This window comes from Pomacea canaliculata, linkage group LG6, assembly GCF_003073045.1.
Source record: "Pomacea canaliculata isolate SZHN2017 linkage group LG6, ASM307304v1, whole genome shotgun sequence".
Taxonomy (NCBI): domain Eukaryota; kingdom Metazoa; phylum Mollusca; class Gastropoda; order Architaenioglossa; family Ampullariidae; genus Pomacea; species Pomacea canaliculata.
Window position 1 is genome coordinate 25931431 of NC_037595.1, and position 17724 is coordinate 25949154.

General features: G+C 43.8%; 2 protein-coding genes across 3 annotated transcripts; one reads left to right on the forward strand and one right to left on the reverse strand.

Moving 5' to 3' along the window:
- Positions 1 to 4284: 4284 nt before the first annotated feature.
- LOC112565932 (cytochrome P450 2B4-like) lies at positions 4285 to 15226 on the forward strand. Of its 2 annotated transcripts, none has more exons than XM_025241831.1 (7): positions 4285 to 4441; positions 5601 to 6096; positions 6570 to 6727; positions 6963 to 7502; positions 11538 to 11662; positions 12898 to 13213; positions 13526 to 15226. In XM_025241831.1, exons 2-7 carry the CDS (start codon positions 5831 to 5833, stop codon positions 13702 to 13704), a joined length of 1584 nt encoding a protein of 527 aa, XP_025097616.1. In that variant the 5' UTR covers positions 4285 to 4441; positions 5601 to 5830; the 3' UTR covers positions 13705 to 15226. The 2 variants fall into 2 exon arrangements, with proteins under 2 accessions (XP_025097616.1, XP_025097617.1); XM_025241832.1 differs by lacking the exon at positions 4285 to 4441 and adding an exon at positions 4646 to 4783.
- Positions 15227 to 15501: 275 nt separating this feature from the next.
- On the reverse strand, positions 15502 to 17505 carry LOC112566975 (oligodendrocyte transcription factor 3-like). The gene is made up of 2 exons (XM_025243407.1): positions 17269 to 17505; positions 15502 to 16132 (listed from the first exon to the last, which is right to left on the reverse strand). Exons 1-2 carry the CDS (start codon positions 17503 to 17505, stop codon positions 15779 to 15781), a joined length of 591 nt encoding a protein of 196 aa, XP_025099192.1. The 3' UTR covers positions 15502 to 15778.
- Positions 17506 to 17724: the final 219 nt, after the last annotated feature.

Here is a 17724-nt window from a genome sequence, read left to right on the forward strand (position 1 = left end):
CAGGATGTTCAGCTGATAAATACATAGTGGACCATAATGTGTATGTTCGTGGAAAAGTATCAAACACAAATTTTTTCTTACGATGACAATGTGTGATAAATAATTTTCAGTTTTTCAAAGCTAAAATCGATTAGTATTTTATGAAGGGATTAATATGCATGCGCTTATAGTATGTGTACTCCTTATTATCCATGTGTAATAAATAAAGTTTACGTACCGTTTTGACTGGGTTTGTTTCTGGGTGTTTTCTACAGATTTTCCAATACATTCTTTCTCGAAAAAATTCAGCTCCTATTTATAGCTTAGACTTGAATTAATCTGTTTACTTACACATAATCCACAAAATGCAGTAGCTTGTCTTCATATAAATGATAAGCTCTAAACATGAAAATTGGTAAATGGGAAAATATATATATATCAATCCTTCACACACACACACATGAGATTTATGAACACATCTTTACCCTTCTTCCTCCCAGCTGCAGCCCTAACCCTGATCAAAAAGAAAAAAAAAACATGCACAAAAGCCACTAAATCACAGACAAAATTATTACATTATTATGCCATGTGCTAATTCACTTAGAGACGCTTGAGTACAGCGCACACCTGTGAAATGAGTTACATGAGCGGGTGCACGAGGCTGTTGTAGCTAGGGGAAGCAATCCTGTCAGATCTACTTCTCCAGTCCTAGGCATTGATCGCCTCCCTTACAGTCGTGCTGTTGTTAGCTCGGGTGAATTCTGTAGGAAACCCCTACTCAAGTTTCGGGGGAGTTCGTAAAACTTTTTCTTCACATAAAAGTATACACAATTTTAAAGAACTTTGAGCAAAGTTTTATGTATAGAACGCGTACAGCTTGGCGCAAGGGGCGGAGCTATTGCAACGGATCACACTTTCCGCATCTTACAAGTCATTTGAATATAAATGTATCCTTAAATACAAGGAATTTACAGTTTCAGGAAGAAGGAAGTAGATACAGTACATGCAAACGTAGCTAAGTCCTGATTAATCATCTTGAGACAAGGACACATCACGAATGCAATTTTCTGTTCTATTTTTATCAAGGTTGAAGGTTGTGAGGAATAAGGTCACCATACCAGCTGTACAGCTGTGGCCTCAAAACTGTCTTGTATCCTGAAGTCTTTTCTTACGACCACTGGCCGAAACAGAACCTGTGCAGTACAGATCAGCCACACTGTCCCGTAAGATTAAAACAAAACTATCAAATTAGCGTGCATGAGTGAGTTCAAAAGATTTAAATACCACACTTGGGTCAGAAGCCATGAACTCAAAGTACAGCTACCTAAATAAATACAAAATGTAAAAATAAAACACTCAATGTTCTCTAAGTGCAAACAAGTGTAGAAGACCAGCAGATGATCTAAAAGATTTGACGATACTCCATTAATCTGGAATTTCTACTCCACCCAGTTGTCCTTCCATTGTTGACATTTTTCTGTTAAGAGTGGGCGTGCTACCGTCCCTGTTTACATCGTCTCCAAATGAAATTTAGACTTCGAGTAGACTTCAACAAGTTTCAACGAAAGTGTCCAGCTTTTGTAAACTTTTCTCGTAGCAGGTGGCAAGCAGTCTCAGAGGAAAAGCAGCAATTGTCTTTTAGCTGCCAGGAACCTGTAGACCTGGAAACTGCCTGTGTACACAAGTTTGCAACGGCATCTCAGCCTCCTCTCTCCAGGTGCAGAGCATTCTCGTGCACCACTGTTTTCAAGACTCTGTAGGCCACTGCTAGGTCTCTCTTCGGTTTGCTGAAACGTGAGGTAAGTGTATATAGTTAGCCTTTTACTCTCCTGGGGCCGTAGTTAGGAAGCAAAAGAAATGCGGCTTTTCTCCGAAGTTATAAAGAGGTTTAATCGTCCGCAGTCACTATATATCATTTCCTCACATATTTGCCTCCACTTTTTACCTACTGCTGTAAGGGTAAAACAACATCAGCTTGTCGGATACCGGTTTATAACTTCGGAAATAAGACGCTTTTCCTTGACTCCCCCATGTTGCCCCCAGCTACATTGCCACCGCCTCTGTTGATGCACAACAAACATTTCCCAAGGATTGCACGATGTGCACCATCCTACAACTGACTCGTCCTAAACCGTCACTGAGGCTGGTTCGACTGTCAAGGAAACTATCTATTGTTAGAGGACCCGATGAAACTTTTACTGTCATCAAACACGAGCCCAGCTTTAGTCCTGAGAGGTCATAACAGAGTTAAGCACGCCCTGACAGGTGTACTGTCCCGGCATGGCATGCAGGTGTAAACACAGTTAAATGCTTTGCCAGCTTTGCCGATAGCTTCGTAAGCTTTTTTTTTCAAAGGCACGGTCTATTTCTGTATTTATTTATTGAAATATACCGATCAACCAGGAGTTTGAAGGGAATATCTGGCCTGACCTAGGTTACTGCCCTCTGACCTCCGAGGACTAGCATGCATTTCGGCACCAATAGATGGAGCTCGTTCATGAAGTTGAGACATCAGCACAATTACCAACCCACCCATGCGCGCGTGCGTGCATGCATACGCACAAATGATATTGCTTTCTTGGGGCTGCAAAACGACCGTTTTAGCGTTACTAGTATCATGGTGTAAACGTCTGTCGGTGGTCTGTTATTTTTAGATTAAAATATATATATATCTGCCGAGTAGTTACACCTGGTACAATCTGGAGTGTTGGCTGCAGCTTTCTCTGTGTCTAAACACTTCAATCGCTGGCTAGAGATGTGCATTTTGATGTAACAGCAAACAAATACAGTAACTCCGGTGTATACCATGCGACCGCACAAAGTGTAATGTATTTGTCTAATACATCCAAATACATGCTAATATTATTTTATACTTGACATATCAAGTGATATCCAGAAGATGAAGTGAGTGAGAAAACTAAAGTCATTCAGACAGCCTCTGCTCATACGATAAACATCTGCCTCCGTGGGCTCCGTCTACATCCCTCCCTTTCTCCAAGTCTGTCAGAAACCTAGGAGTTCTTTTGGACACATCATTGTCCTTCGAGAACAATGTCCACTCAAGATCAACTGCATCAGACCTCTCCTCTCTTTTGCCTCAGCCAAGCAGCTTATGTCTATCTGCTATCTATCTATTATGTCTATCTGCTATCCAGGCTCGACTGAGGTAACTCTGTTCGTAGATCTTCCTGGCTGCCTGCTGGACAAACTCCAGAGAGTTCAGAACAGTGTTGCCACCATTGTATTCCTGAAGAAGGCCGACCATCACTCGATTGTAAGCTTACATCACACAGCCTCTTTCCCCATTGTCCCTGGTCTCTTCATCAACCTCCCGCCATGTAGGGAAATACGTTATACAAACCCTCTTATTTAGAAGAGGCGGTCCGACGGTGAGTTTAGCCCAAGTACGGTCTGCACAGACCACCTCACCTGTGCAGGTGTGTTGACCCATGTTTTCGAGCGTAAAGTATAATTCTTTTTAGATTACTCTTCTCAAATTTTATTTTTGGAAGAAACCGCGCCACACACCTAAATAGATCAAAGTCGACAACAAACAATGATTGCTGGGCTTGGTGTCAGTAGGTGTAGAAAATCCAGAGAGCGTGTTTGTGGAGGGCTCAGCATTGTCTATATATGGTAACGGTGATCGTTTCTTCATCCGATATTTTGATTGGTTTATGACTTTAAAAATACAAACTCATTATAATGGTCAGGGTGCGTCGTTGCGGTCTTTCCACCTGTTTGACAGCTGACGTACGTGCACAAGAACGCGTGTAACTGTTATGGGTGGAATACGCACTATCGTGATGAATCCGCATTTTTTAAAAGAATGTTTCCTCTATACAATATTGAAATGTAGTTTAAATATATTCACGGATATACTCTTAGAAACAGGAGTGTGAACATACAGGTCAGTTAGGTCACTGCGTTAAATATCTTGTTGACTCTTTCTTTCTTTCTCTCTGTCTCCCTAAACTGGAGAGAGGAAAATACTGTCGAGGGTCGGTGACGGGTGTCGCAATCAGCTTTGTTGTGTGCCGTCGTATACCCGGATTGAGTGCACCTGTAAGGCTGTATCCGCGGTGTCAATGACTGATCGTCGGGTGCCGTCACTGTTTACAGGTGGGGCAGTGGCCCGTAGGTGAGCCCCCGCTCCCAGTCAGTCAAGCGCATCAAGGTGAATCATTGCACGCACAGACACCTGTTGTCACGCGCGCCAAGCCTCACGTTGTGCGGACAGACGTTTGAATAAAGGCAACTAAATGAAAAATGGACGAGTGTGCACGAGCGAGGAAGGAACCTCGCGGCAAGCAGATATAAAGACGAGCGAGGCTGGCGAGCGTGAAGAACGACTCTGACACGCGCTGTGCAGCTCCGCAACCAGCAGACGACAGCAGCTCACCAGAGGATGCTACAGAGATGCGCAGCACTTTGATGTACTTACTGAACAAGTGCACATATTGTAAGTGTACCACCAAACTTATTTTTTTAAATTGGGTGTGCTACCCGGTGAGAGCAAAAACATATATCAGTGAAAACAGTTTCGCAAGCGAATGCTCAAGCGGAGACGCGAGTTCAAGCGAACTGAAGAACTCTCCCTGCGCTCAGGCACGTAGCTCATGATTTCATGGTCATTTCATCAAAGAAAGTCAGTATGATCAGGAATTATCAGTTCCTGTTCTTGAAAAAAGGGATAGCGAGCACAATTTGCAGAATTGAAGAAAAAAACCAGTGTTTAGCGAATAAAGGAGTGATTTTCGATAAAGGAAAGCGTAGAACGAGGAAACTTTTAAACTTACACCAAGTAAGTAACAAGTTTTTAAGAAGACTTTTACGAGGAAGAAAATCAATTGAAACTTTGAAATTAGTCTGGGAAAGTGGCGCAGTTTTAAAATTAAAATGAGTAAACCCTTGAGATTGATTTTTGAAAAACTTCCATCAGATGACAGAAACAGATTTCTATAACAGTTTAAGTGTGTGGATGCAACTTTATAAAGTGGAACTCCAGTCCAGCATTGAGCATTCGCTTTCTAGAGTAACCTGTGATTGCATCGGTTGAGCTGAAATCTGTGGAACTCTTTGTGAACATCTCTACCTGCACCCCTCTAAATTGTTGTTCAAGGTACACAACTACATGCCTACCATAAAAGTTGTCTTTTCATCGCTGGATATTTCACCCAAGTTTTGTTATCCACCGTCCTTTGTCATCAACGGGCGACCGAGGACCATCTGGCTTCTGACAATTAATTTTGACAATGATGATTTTTAAAGCCTAAACGGACATTGTAACGGAAAGGGCAAAGGGATGGAGCACAGAGTAAAATGGCAGTTTGTGCCTTTATAAATGTCACATTCATGAATGACACTTTTAGGGTCCACAAACGCAGTGTCATGTCGGTGGCAGAGGACATGGAATTTTCATATAATAGCCTTCACACCAGAGGCGCTTTCCTACTATAAAATGTATTTGAAAAGTTTCTATCAGTCACGACACACAACTTTTCATTGGTTCATACTCCTTCTCTCCTCTCGTCACAGAATGTTACCTGCAGTAGATTCCTTCTGTTTGGGAATATGTTGTGTTTTTTTCCTAATGCGTATTTTTTTTCCTTCTATTTCAGTCTCCTCTCAGCCCTAAAACTGGGATCATAGCCCTCGCCAACACGTCTTCTCGGACAGCTTGCCAAGCAAGTTTATTTGTGCTTTCATATTGAGACTTCTCAGCCAAGTTCTGAGCTTCCTTCTTCATCCTTTTAAAAAAACACGGCAAGGGAAGGTAAACAGCAACAAAAAACAAATAAACAAGACAAGGTTAGCAGGACTTCAAAAGAGAGAAGAAGAAGACAACACGATGATGGGAACACTGGAAATCGTGTCCAGCTGGATGTTGACATCAGAGACTCGCTCCCAGCTGCTGCAGCAGGTGACATCACCTTTCAAGGAGCCGTCCATGGCTGCGGCGCTGCTGCTTGTCTCCGCCGTGGTGGGGTCGTTGCTGTGCTGGTCCACCCGCAGTAACCGCTGTCTTCCACCCTCCCCAGGGAGACCCCTGCCTTTCATTGGCCATCTGCACGTGCTGCGGGGCTCTGACCCCCGCGAGATCTTTGCCGGCATGAGGTGAGCAACGTCTGCAATAGGACATTTGTCTCAGGCCTGTCACAACCTACAGTCGGATATGTGACTGTTTACCAAAATGTTGGTGGACTGTCACATTCGAAAATAGCTGTCCAGTTGAGGACTTTGACATTTAATTCCTGTAAAAATGTTTAAGACTTGTTCATAAGTTGTCATGCTTCAGATCCTGCTCAACTCACAAAGCAAGGCAATGTTTAGAAAGTAATTTGTCTCAAAAAATTTAATTCTAGCACAAACGGATCATCCGAAACCCATTATTAGGAAAACCTGGCTGGAATCCTAATCAATGAGGCGACTTTTATCAACACTGTCTGAAAGCAGTAGATGTCAGAGATTTGAATAAACAATCACTAAAAGTGCACTTTGAATAAAATTAAAGAAGGTTCTTGGCAAGTTTATTTTTAAAGAAGGACGAAAACTAACAGGAATGGCACTTTGGTTTTTTTCACGTGCAGGAAGAAATATGGAGATATATTTTCCTTCTATGCGGGGAGCCGTCTGATAGTCGTGCTGAATGGCTATAGCGCCATACACGAGGCGCTGGTGAAAAAGTGTGATGTCTTCTCTGCCCGCCCTAAAACATTCATTTCCCAGCAGATGGCGCAGGGTCATGGTAAGTTTCTAGAGCTTTGCTTGAGAATATAAACAACTACACAAACTACTTCACTTTAAAACTGTTGCAAATGAATAGGGAATGGTTTGGAAAAGTATTGGAAGATATTTGTCAGTCAGCATTTTCTTTCTCTCGGTGGATGTCTATTTAAATGCACATGTGTACCTCTGGGACGTTTGTGTATCTTTGTCTATGTGTCTGTCCCTGGGTGTCTGATCTCCTCATCTATCTGAAGGAATCGTCAACACTTCCGGTGAGCACTGGCAGGAGCAGCGCCGCTTCACGGAGCGCACTCTGCGCAGCATCGGCATCAACTGCACATCTACGATGGAGGCCAAGGTCCTGGAGGAAGTGTCCGCTCTGATGGACAAACTGGACAAGACCTGCGACCACACAGCCGACCAGACACTCAACCTCCTGGAGCTGTTCCTGGCGTCTACGAGCAACGTCATGATGTCCATCATCTACGGCCACCGCTTTGACCTGGATGACCCCACGTATTGCGCGGCGATGACGTCACTGATCAACTGTTTCAAGAACTTCAGCAACATGCAGCCGCTTAACTTCTTTCCCATCGTTCGCTACCTTCCCGGCGACCCCTGCGGCTACCGCGCATGCGTGGACAACATGCACACCCTGGAGAGCACGCTCGTGTACCCCGAGCTGGACAAGCACCAGCAAGTCCTGCACGATGCTCAGCCCGAAGACGTGGTGTCGGCCTACATGCTGGAGATGGAGCGGAAACGAGGCGCCGGCATCCCTACCTCTATGGACAGTAAGTAGCACTTTCTATCGATGACGTGATCCGAGGACAACTACTACCACCCCCTTTGACCCTCGTGGATAGCTGTTCATTGACCTTTTAATTAATGTTACAATAAGACCCTCTCCCACCCCTCCACTGCCAGGAACAGTTAAGTAGCTGTACCAGTGATGCCATCCAAGAAAACTCTCCCGACTTGCATTCATAAACAGGTCAGTGACCCTGTGTACATGACGTAGTAGTTAAGTACCCTGCCACTCCTCGACTGACGTTCGTCGATCTGCGACTCCTCCCCAACCCTAGTTTGCACCAGTGCATGACGGGAGACCCGAGTGGAGTCAGTCACAGTGTGGTAAACACGACACAGTCCAATAACCTCATGACCTTCCGGCGAGCTGTCCGGCCTTTCTGGGTCTCTTCCTGCCCTTCCCCTAACTTCCCCCTCTGACAGCAGAGCCTTGTGCCTTCTTCCCTTGCTTGACCTCATTCGTGGCATCACATCTTGCGATGAGCTCGTCTGCTCTGACGAGGAGTTTAGAGGACATCCAAGGTACACATCATGATACAAAATGTCCACCCCACCTCTGCCCGTCAGGGTATCTTTCCGCTCCGTTTGGTCTGTGGTCGGTTCACTGATGATTGAAGACACTAGAAAGATCCACCAACCTCTGCTGTTCTCTAACTCCATCACACCGTTGTCAATGTTTTGGAGACGAGGTCGAGGACACTCATGACGAGACATAAGAGAACTGATTCGTTACTCTTGTTAATAGAAGCTTTAAAAATTCTCTGGGATAGATTCTTGCTCAAATATTAGCAACGGGCAGAAGAGACTCGATTTATTTATCTTGTTGACAAGTTCCTTGCTGGCTGCTCAAGAATAGCTTCCTGTCCCCGTTAACCGCAACTGTGGTCGGAAATGCTGATGGAGGTCAGGGTCTTACATCTTGTTGGCGGAAACGGTTGGTCATGATGAAGAACAGTAGGGCTACTGACTAGGTGGTCAAGCCGTATAAGGGAATAACCTTTAAAATGTACTTAAGAGAGAGAGGGGGGGGGGGACACGTGCCTGCCTGTTAATCACAGAAGAAGTGAACTTATAAACCTGCTATCACCAGTAGTAGAGTTCCAAAACCAAAATAGAATAGTAATATTTCTTGGCACTCGTTCTCTGCGGGTAACATTTATCATTTTTATTTTTCTGCTTCATGAGGTTGTTTTTGCAGACGCCGTGCACCTGTAATTCTAGCACAACAAGGAAATGCTTTCCATTTTGAAATATTTATTTTAACTATGAGAACGTTATCAAATATTTGGTGACCACACAGTGCAGACCAGAAGCAAAGTTGAGCGTTGGAAAAGGTTTTGAAATCATTTTAGAGCATCTGCATGCAGATTATACGGCCTGGATTCGATTAAGAGTGAATGACTTTTTTAAACCTCCATACTAGCCCTCAATCGTTTTTTCAATTCTTTCAACCCAGCTTAGTCCATGTGAAGTTATCCTCAGACTTAACCCACTTTGTGTACACACCATTGTCCATACCCTTCCCAAAGTAGCAGCTCGTGAACTTCTCCTGTAGTTACATGCCCACGACCGGAGGTGACCAATTTCCCTTTGGCTGACCCCCGCCCTCGTTGCGGGTCATTATTCATTTAGAAACTCTTAAAGCAAGGAGTAAAGGAGAAGTATTTATGTGTTCACAGCAGAACATCATGAGGTTGATTGACATGAGACAGTTGGGTTATTTTAAAACCACTTTCAGGCTCTTTGATTGTAAGATGGCTGCTAGAACATAAATGTCAAAGCTCACATAGGCTTTTGATTCTTTGCTTTGCCTTTTTTTTCTTTTTTTCCTGGAAATTGAAATGATTTACACAGCATTTCCGCGATTAACGCATTTGTTTAATTATCTAGGGAAAAGCTGTTCGGTTCGTGCTTTTTTCGAGAGTTATTTTTTACAGAAAAAATAAAATAAAACGTTTTTTCGCAAAGCATTGTTGGAAAAAGGAACATCCAGTCGCACGTACACGAGCAACCACCTATCCATCCACACAAGTGCACGCGAGTGTTAGAAGCGATTGTTGTAAAGTAGGAACTGGGACACGGTCGAGAGTGAACGCACTTTTGATAATAACTACGCATGTCGTGGTGTGGTGCGCCACCTGGTGTCCCAAGTCGCGTGGCTGCACGTGCGTCATGGCGGTGTCAGTCCGAGTGGTCACGGTCCGGAGGTACTCTGCTTCCGGTGACGTGGCTACTTGTGGTACTTGAGAGAGCCTTCGAGCATTCACGAGGTTGCTTGCTGATGTCCGAGGTTAGTGTCTTCAATTGCAGGACCTAGCACTGCTACCCCCAGGGCAGCTTTACCTCCAGTCCATGGCTGCGGGTCTAAACCCTCGATATTCTCAGTGATGGATGTGTGCGTAGAAGCGTTGCCAGGGACGAGGAGAGCCTCGTGGCGAACACAATGACGAACATTGTGAGGTTTGCTGACAGGAAGTGGAGAGGTTCCTCGTGCGTCCACTTCCCAACCTGGCGCGTGTCGAGATCTCGCCGATAGTGATATTTTAATTGAAACACTTCGGTTCGTGTCCCGAGCTCTGAATGATCACAACAAGGTCCTTTCCGGCTTCCGGAAGTGGTCATCAGTGAGCTGTAACCGTTGCTTGACGATTGAGCAGCTCGTGTCGTAGGTGAGCGCAGTTCAGGCCTGTGAAGCCCCTAGAGTTGAAGCTTGACCAACTTTGCAACGGATAAAAACCTCCAAAATTTTAAACATTTCCGAGGTTTCTCTAAAACATTCAGTTCTGAACAACTTATGCCTTTTAAATTCCTTAGATGTTCTTTCGTCAAGGCGATATTCCATATTTTTTTTAATAAATACGTTTTAACTCACGAGTATCCTCTCTTGGCCTCTCTCTGATCGCATGAATTTTAATTAAAATTTTTTAAAATATCCGTTGGAGGTGTAATTGTAGCTTTTAGTTTTCTACTTAGTAATTTGAATAAATTCAAACGATCTATCTGACTTTGCTTCACGTTTGTATTTTGTGTCAAAATATTGTCATGAAGTAGGCTGCCATATCCAAAAATAGTTTTGTCACAACAAATCTTGCCAAAAATATCGTTGAAAAATAACTGAGCATGGGGGATGAGATGGTGCAATTGTACTTAGGCCCACAGCTGTGTCAAGACTACTTTCTCTGTGGTCTTTGAGAGAAAAGACAAGTTGGAAACTGGGCGATGATTGTTTAACACATTGACATCAAGCGAGGATTTCTATAGAAGTGGCTTCACCGGGGTATTTGTAAACACAGATGGGACAACACCCGATGACAAGCTGACATTTACAATGTTTGTGATGGCAGAAAGTAAAACATCCAAACACTCATAAAGAAGTCTTGTGGGTATTGGGTCTAACAGGCAAGTTGTTGGTTTTCTTACTGTTGTTGGTTTTCACCACCTGCCCTACCTCTGTGGGCGGAGACGATAACCGACCGACGTTTGACGATAAGACATTTAATGTAATGAACGGGGCTGATAAACAAGTCATGTATGTTACTGATTGGGTGATAACAACCGTGGTGTAGGTGTACTTTGTGCTACTTCTGGACTTACATGGGGTCTTCTAGAACACAGTTTTAAACTGGTCATTTTTTTCACAAGCTGCTTTGACTTCTCGAATTATTAAAGATAAGGCTTTCTGTCTCATCTCTTCTCTGAATCACTTTACCTCCATGTTTTAAGTATCATATTATTAATATTCTCGTTTATAAATCTTCCTTTGCTTTTTTCCCCTCTGAAGATGTGTATGTGAAGTATTTTACCGAAGTCCTCTTCTCACATCCAAAGGCCTCGTCTTCATTTTATTTACTCCCTAAAACTGCTCTTTCTCTCTGTTTATATGTCCTTTCCTGTTAGTCTTTCCTTCTTCTGACCTTCATCTTCTGCGTGCTGTTTGTTTTCTTTGAGTGTCTCACTTTCTGCTGTACCTGGCACTTGATTGCCAGCCCTGGCTCTGACATCACTGGTGTTCTGTGCAGAAGACAACCTGGTGAAGGTGGCTGGGGACCTGCTGGCTGGAGGAGCTGAGCCTCCCAGTGTCACGGTCCTGTGGTTCATGCTCTACATGCTTCACTACCCTCACATTCAAGAACGATGCTACCAGGTTAGTTATTATTATCCATCGCCAATCCTCTCTGTCGTCTTCTCTACTTAAAAGGGTAAAAATACAACAGATGAGAGAGTGTATCAGGGGAGAGGTGGGGATGTCTTTTTCTTCTTGAAAGAGAGACAGATAATGATGATGATGGATGATGGATGATGGGTGATAATGAAGAAGAAAAACAGGACATAAGATGATGCTTCAATACCATGAGAGGAATAGACTGACCGACAACCACAGTTCTCGTGTTCGCAAAAAGCCGGTCTTCCGACCGCTCGCAGTAATCAGGAACTCTTCCTGACTGGGAGTCGATGATAAGCGACTTGGTCATCATCAACTGAAGACTGGCTTACACTCATCGTTGTCACTTCCTGTTGTCGTCTGCTGGATTTCAATTTATCGGCCGGTTGATAACCTCTCCAGGCCTAGTTGCGGAAGCTCTTAATTTTTATCATGTGGTCGAAAGTAATCAGGCTCAGGGCCTAGAAATGCTTGGTTGGGAGTAGGGATGGAAGGAGGGATAAGTTTAGAGAGACCCAGGATGTAGCTTGAGTGATAAAGTCAAGATTTATTGGAGTAATACCTCTGCTCATAGACAAGGAAGCTAATCTACTATTTTCAGCCCTCAAAACCAATTTGTTAAGTAATTATCGACATCAGCGAAAAAAAAAAAAAGCAAGCCATTCAGGTTGGTCTTTAGATAGGGAAGGGGAAGAGGAAGGGGAGGGCCGAGTAGCGAGTGTGCTGGCGTCCGAGCTGAGAGGCAGGCTGATTCGATACCCGAGTAGCGCAGCAAACTTTCCCCAGTCAATCCAACTGGCGGGAATGGGACCATAGAGATTGGGGAGGGTAAGGCAACAAGGATGAAGAGATGGGCAGCGCCCTCACATAAAGATGATCCCAAGAAAAGTGAGGTCACTAACGTCTCACTCCCCAGCGACCAAGGACAACTTTTATTTTTTTTTTAAGTCTTTATGTTGTTCCCCTGTTTTGGTTGATTGGCAAAAAATAACGGAAAAGAGAAGTTTGCATCATCTCTGTAACCGAAATACAAGCAGGGCTTCTCCTTCTATGTTTCTTCTTCTTTTTCATCCTCGTTATTAACATTCATCATATTTTTTTTCGTCTTGATCAACTATAAGACCTAGGTACTCAAACAGAATTAACACTTACTTGACAACTCAACACGTACTCAGCACGTATTCACCACGTACTCTGCGCTTACTGTTCATCTGCAGGAGATCATCGAGAACATCGGCAAGGACCAGCCGCCCAGCATGGCCAAACGTCTGGCTTTGCCCTACACGGAGGCCACCATCCTGGAGGTGCAGAGACACGCTGACGTCGGGCCCCTGGGCATGCCTCATGGCTTGTCACGTGACACTGAGCTGCGCGGCTACGACATCCCTAGTGACGCAATCGTCATCACTAACCTGCACTCCGTGCACCATGACCCAGAGGTGTGGGGGGACCCGGAGGTGTTCAGGCCAGAACGGTTCTTGGATGCTGAGGGCTGCGTAGTGAAGAGCAAATATTTGATCCCTTACTCCATCGGTAAGTGTGGATGTTCACCTCACGAAATTATAAATAGCAATCCCCCATTTATAAATATCTTACCCGTGAGGTTAAGTGTTCAGCTTTATAACCATGAGGATAACATCTTGCTGAACTGGGACAAACGTTGGTCCTTATTGTGTTCATAAGGTCCCAGGCTGATTTCTTTGAGTTCAATTCAACTGTTAGAAAAGTTCAGATATTGGGGGCTTTGTTTTGTTTTCCAACGATAATATAAACAACACTCGTACACAATGTTGTTTATTTTGTTGTTAAGAATGGCAATCATCTTAAAAGTCGTCTTCGTTGCAGGCTCGCGGAAGTGTCCCGGGGAAGGCCTGACGCGCATGGAACTATTTCTCTACGCAACGTCCATCTTGCAGCGCTACCACCTGTCTTGCCACGACTCCACCCTTCCACCCTTGCAGGGATCCATGACCCTGGTGCACACCCCGCTTCCTTTCAACGTACGATTCCAGCGGCGACAGTGACCTAGTTGCACTCATCACCGCTCTCCATTATCTCCAGGTGTCTTTGTAACCTGATCCAGAAGGACCTTGACTCACTGATATAACGATGCTGAGATAAAATGAGAAGAAGACGGAGATATGGAAGTGAAAATATCGCTCAGGTGGCCTTGACACGAGGAAAAGACAGGTGTGAAAAGGGGATGACCTCTTTTTGCCGGTAAACAATAAACGACTTTCATCAAGAAATCTGTGCAGTGACACAGACAGGTGTTACAGACTTCGTGTAGACAGGTGTTACAGACAGGTGGGTTCTGAAGCTGATCAGTGAATGATGACAGGATCACTGACGTGTAGGTGTCAGATCAGGGTATTACTGTAGCTGATAGCTTCAGTGTCATTGTTATACCGGTGATGTTATCACTGTAATCATGTATATCATCATCTCTGTCGTAATAACTATTGAATATTCAAATTTTTATTCACATTGTGTTCTTTATAAAACATTTCAGGTGAACAGTTTGATTTGTCTTTATTGTCATCATTGTCATCATTGTCATTGCTCCAGTCGCTGCAACTTTGTGACTGCAGATCTTTCGAAGATGAAAGGTCGTCGATAAATTGATGTCGCTTTAGTTCTCTACAAGGACCTTATCTAGTTGTATCTAGTTTCCATATTTCCTGGGACCGTAGAGTAAACCGTTTTCCCAGAACAACTCAAGGAAACATTTTTTTTCTAGGTTATGGTGCGATATCGAGACCCCGCGAACATTGCTTGATTCCTTCATCTTTCTTTAGCCCAGGACATCTTTGCCAACGGTTGATACCTGCGGGCCTCGGAGATAAAACAACACCAGCAGAGTCTGGACATCAACTTTGGAAACAAGACTCTTGTCCTTAAGTTCCCCATGTTGCCCATGGCAGACACTTACCGTTTCCTGATTGCAGCTTGAGGTCAGGAACAATCAAACCGAGCTTTGCGTGGGGTCTGTTGATATCACCACATAGAGTGTGAGAGCACTAGTCAAGGGTCATAGTGTAATTAAGTGACTAATGAGGCATTTCTGATACGCCTCTCGCCCATTTTAAACTCTGTATCTGGCTCAGTTATATTTGTCCTGAGAATGGTCTCCACAACAAGATAGTTCTCCGACCTTTCATCCAGACAATCAGTTTCCCTGACGTAACACCACTTGGTGGTGTTGAACCTTAACATGTTGGACTTTGCTGCAAAACAAAAATAAATTAGATAGTGTTGGTCGACACCTTGATGCTGATGTGTACAGAGATACAAACTGTAGACATTGAATTTCTGCTTCATGCTTTTCTATGCTGGCATCAGCTGCTGAAAACAGAAATGCTGGCATAGACTGCTAGCTGAGCATTGTTTGTATTATTGTATTTTGAAATCTTAATAAAATATCTGTGCTGTAGCATTGTTGTAAATATATCTTTTGAATTATTTATGATGTAAACAAGCTGTTTCTCTTAATAAAATATCTTGTTATTATCTTTAGAATTGTTTAATAAAGAGATAAAACACAAACCAAAACTTTGTGTGCATGTGTGTATCAGTGAACGAGAATGTTAAAAAGATTCCAAAGCCTTACCGACCATAGCACCACAATAATCCTTGAAGAAAGAAATTAAACAAACTTTCAACAATATAAATAACTTATTTTAATCATTAAATTTATTCACGGCAACACACTTTCTCTATAAATATCAATTTAAACAAAAGGTTTTTGATTTTTCCCCACCTCTCCATACACACGCGCATGAACATACACAATACAACAATTTAAAAACAAATCCTCGCAATGTCATAAGTCGAGGTAATTCAAATATATGTGTAAACGCTCCGAACAAGTTAATATGTCACACCCAAGATGGCAGCAGTTCAAAGATCCTCCTGACGTTGATAGCGAGGCTTCATTGTATCCCCCTGCCTCACATCTTTTATTTTGCTGGACAGAAGCTGGGAGGGTTAAAAACGAGGACCAGAGCATCACACAGCTCTGTCCCATGGAGGAGAGGTGATTTAGTTCTTGCAGCCTCTGGAATCTGTTGGGGATGGAGGTGGAGGTGGAGGTGGGCGTTATCGCATGCTCTGACATACTTTACACAAGCAGGTCAGGAAAGGCGTGTCCAGAAAATGAGTCACGTGCGGACAACGTGCTGCTGTCGTCGGTGCAGTGACGAACAACCCAGGGTGGAGCAGCGGAAGTGCAGTGGCTGCAGTGGGAGCTGTTGGTGACGTCAGACCTGTCCAAGATGGACGGTATGGCCGCAAGGACAGCAAGGGGCCGGGGAGAGCTGTCGTCACTTCCTGCAGCAGGCGGCGCATGTCCTCCAGCGTGCGCGTCAGGCTGACGATGTGGTTGCGCGCCAGCAGCAGTGTCGTCATCTTGGACAGCTTCTTCACAGCCCGCCCCTGCGAGTAGGGGACCACCTGCAACAGCACGGTCACGTGACACTGGCTAGCCAATACCTTTTCTGTGTGTTTGGGTTTAAAAAAGAGAAGTCTGAGCTATGTGCAATGATGAATAACAGCTATTATGCAAACAACAATACGAAAGTAAAATGCAAAGAAAATATAAGAGAGACATAGATACAAAGCATGCAAATCAGAGAGAGAGAAGGGAGACAGAGAAGAAAAAGGTCTATTGGAAGACAATGGTTTTTAGATGATTTATTATTCACATTCATTGTTTAGGCTCACCGAGACTAACAGCCGAGAACTTCGCAAGAGGCTAAGCGTTGGTCTCGGCAGACAGACAGCAGTCCACCTATACACGTCCGTGATCACGTCTGTAAGACAAAGGGACACCACTCCAATCCTTGCTGCAGTCATCTGTCATCTGTCAGGGGCAATGTGCAATCACACCACGTGGTCACACTGGGTGGATCCTTGCGCAACTCAATCCTTGTTTAATCAAGACTTAGCTGACAGTATGCAATATGTCAACTGACTACTTACCCTGTAATCTAAATGGAGCAGTATAGGTTTCCTGGCACATCAGCCATTGCTAACTTTGTTCTCTAACATTTATCATCCGAAGTTTTTTTTTTAACCTTTATAGTCGGCTTTTCTGCTGTCTAGGGTGGTCTCAGGATAGTTAAACATTCCACTACGAAAAAAAAAATCATGACTCAGCAGAAAGTCTCTACCTCCTTACAAAAAAACAAACACGTCCCATAGCTGGCAATCAAGAAGAATAAACGAACGAAAGAAGAGGCTAAAAAAAGACAAACCCCCTCCCTCCCCAAAAAACAAAAAGAAACCAGATGGGTTGGCAGATATATGGAATAAAATAATAACATAGAAATATGCGAAAAAGCAGAAATTCGTTTTAAATTATGAAGTTAGTCTGCCGGAGCGAATGATTAAAAAAGAAATGACTTTAAAAGGTAAGAAACAATGCGATACGTGCGCGCGCACACACACAGACACACACACAGACACACGTACACATATACACACAGACATACACACACACACACACAGACACACACAGGCACACACAGACACACGTACACATATACACACAGACATACACAAACACACACACACACCAACACACACACCTTTCGAAGAGAATCCAAAGCCGAGTTGAGGTCGTGCATTCGCTGTCGTTCTCTGCTGTTGATTCTCAGTCTCACCTCCTCAGGTTGATGTCTCACTCGTGTCTTGCGGATGCTGCTCATCGTCTCGCCGGGTTCAGACCCCGAGTCGCACTTCTTTTCGTCTTCCCAGCTATGGCTTTCATATCGCAGGTCCTCGATGTCCTCCGTTCCGATAAAATGTCTTGAGATATCAAGCATCTATGGGCAAAACAATAAAGTAGATTGACAAGACGGTCATCAGCTTCCTGTTGTATTTTTATTTGCCCCATACAACATAGCGGTAATGAATATGCTAAATTTAGAAAATGACGTACAAGGTTCACACGTTATAAATAAGCCTTGTTTTACAGACATGTGCAGTCATGATTATGCATACGCTAAAACATTGTCACATAAATAATAAGTACATTCTTGGCT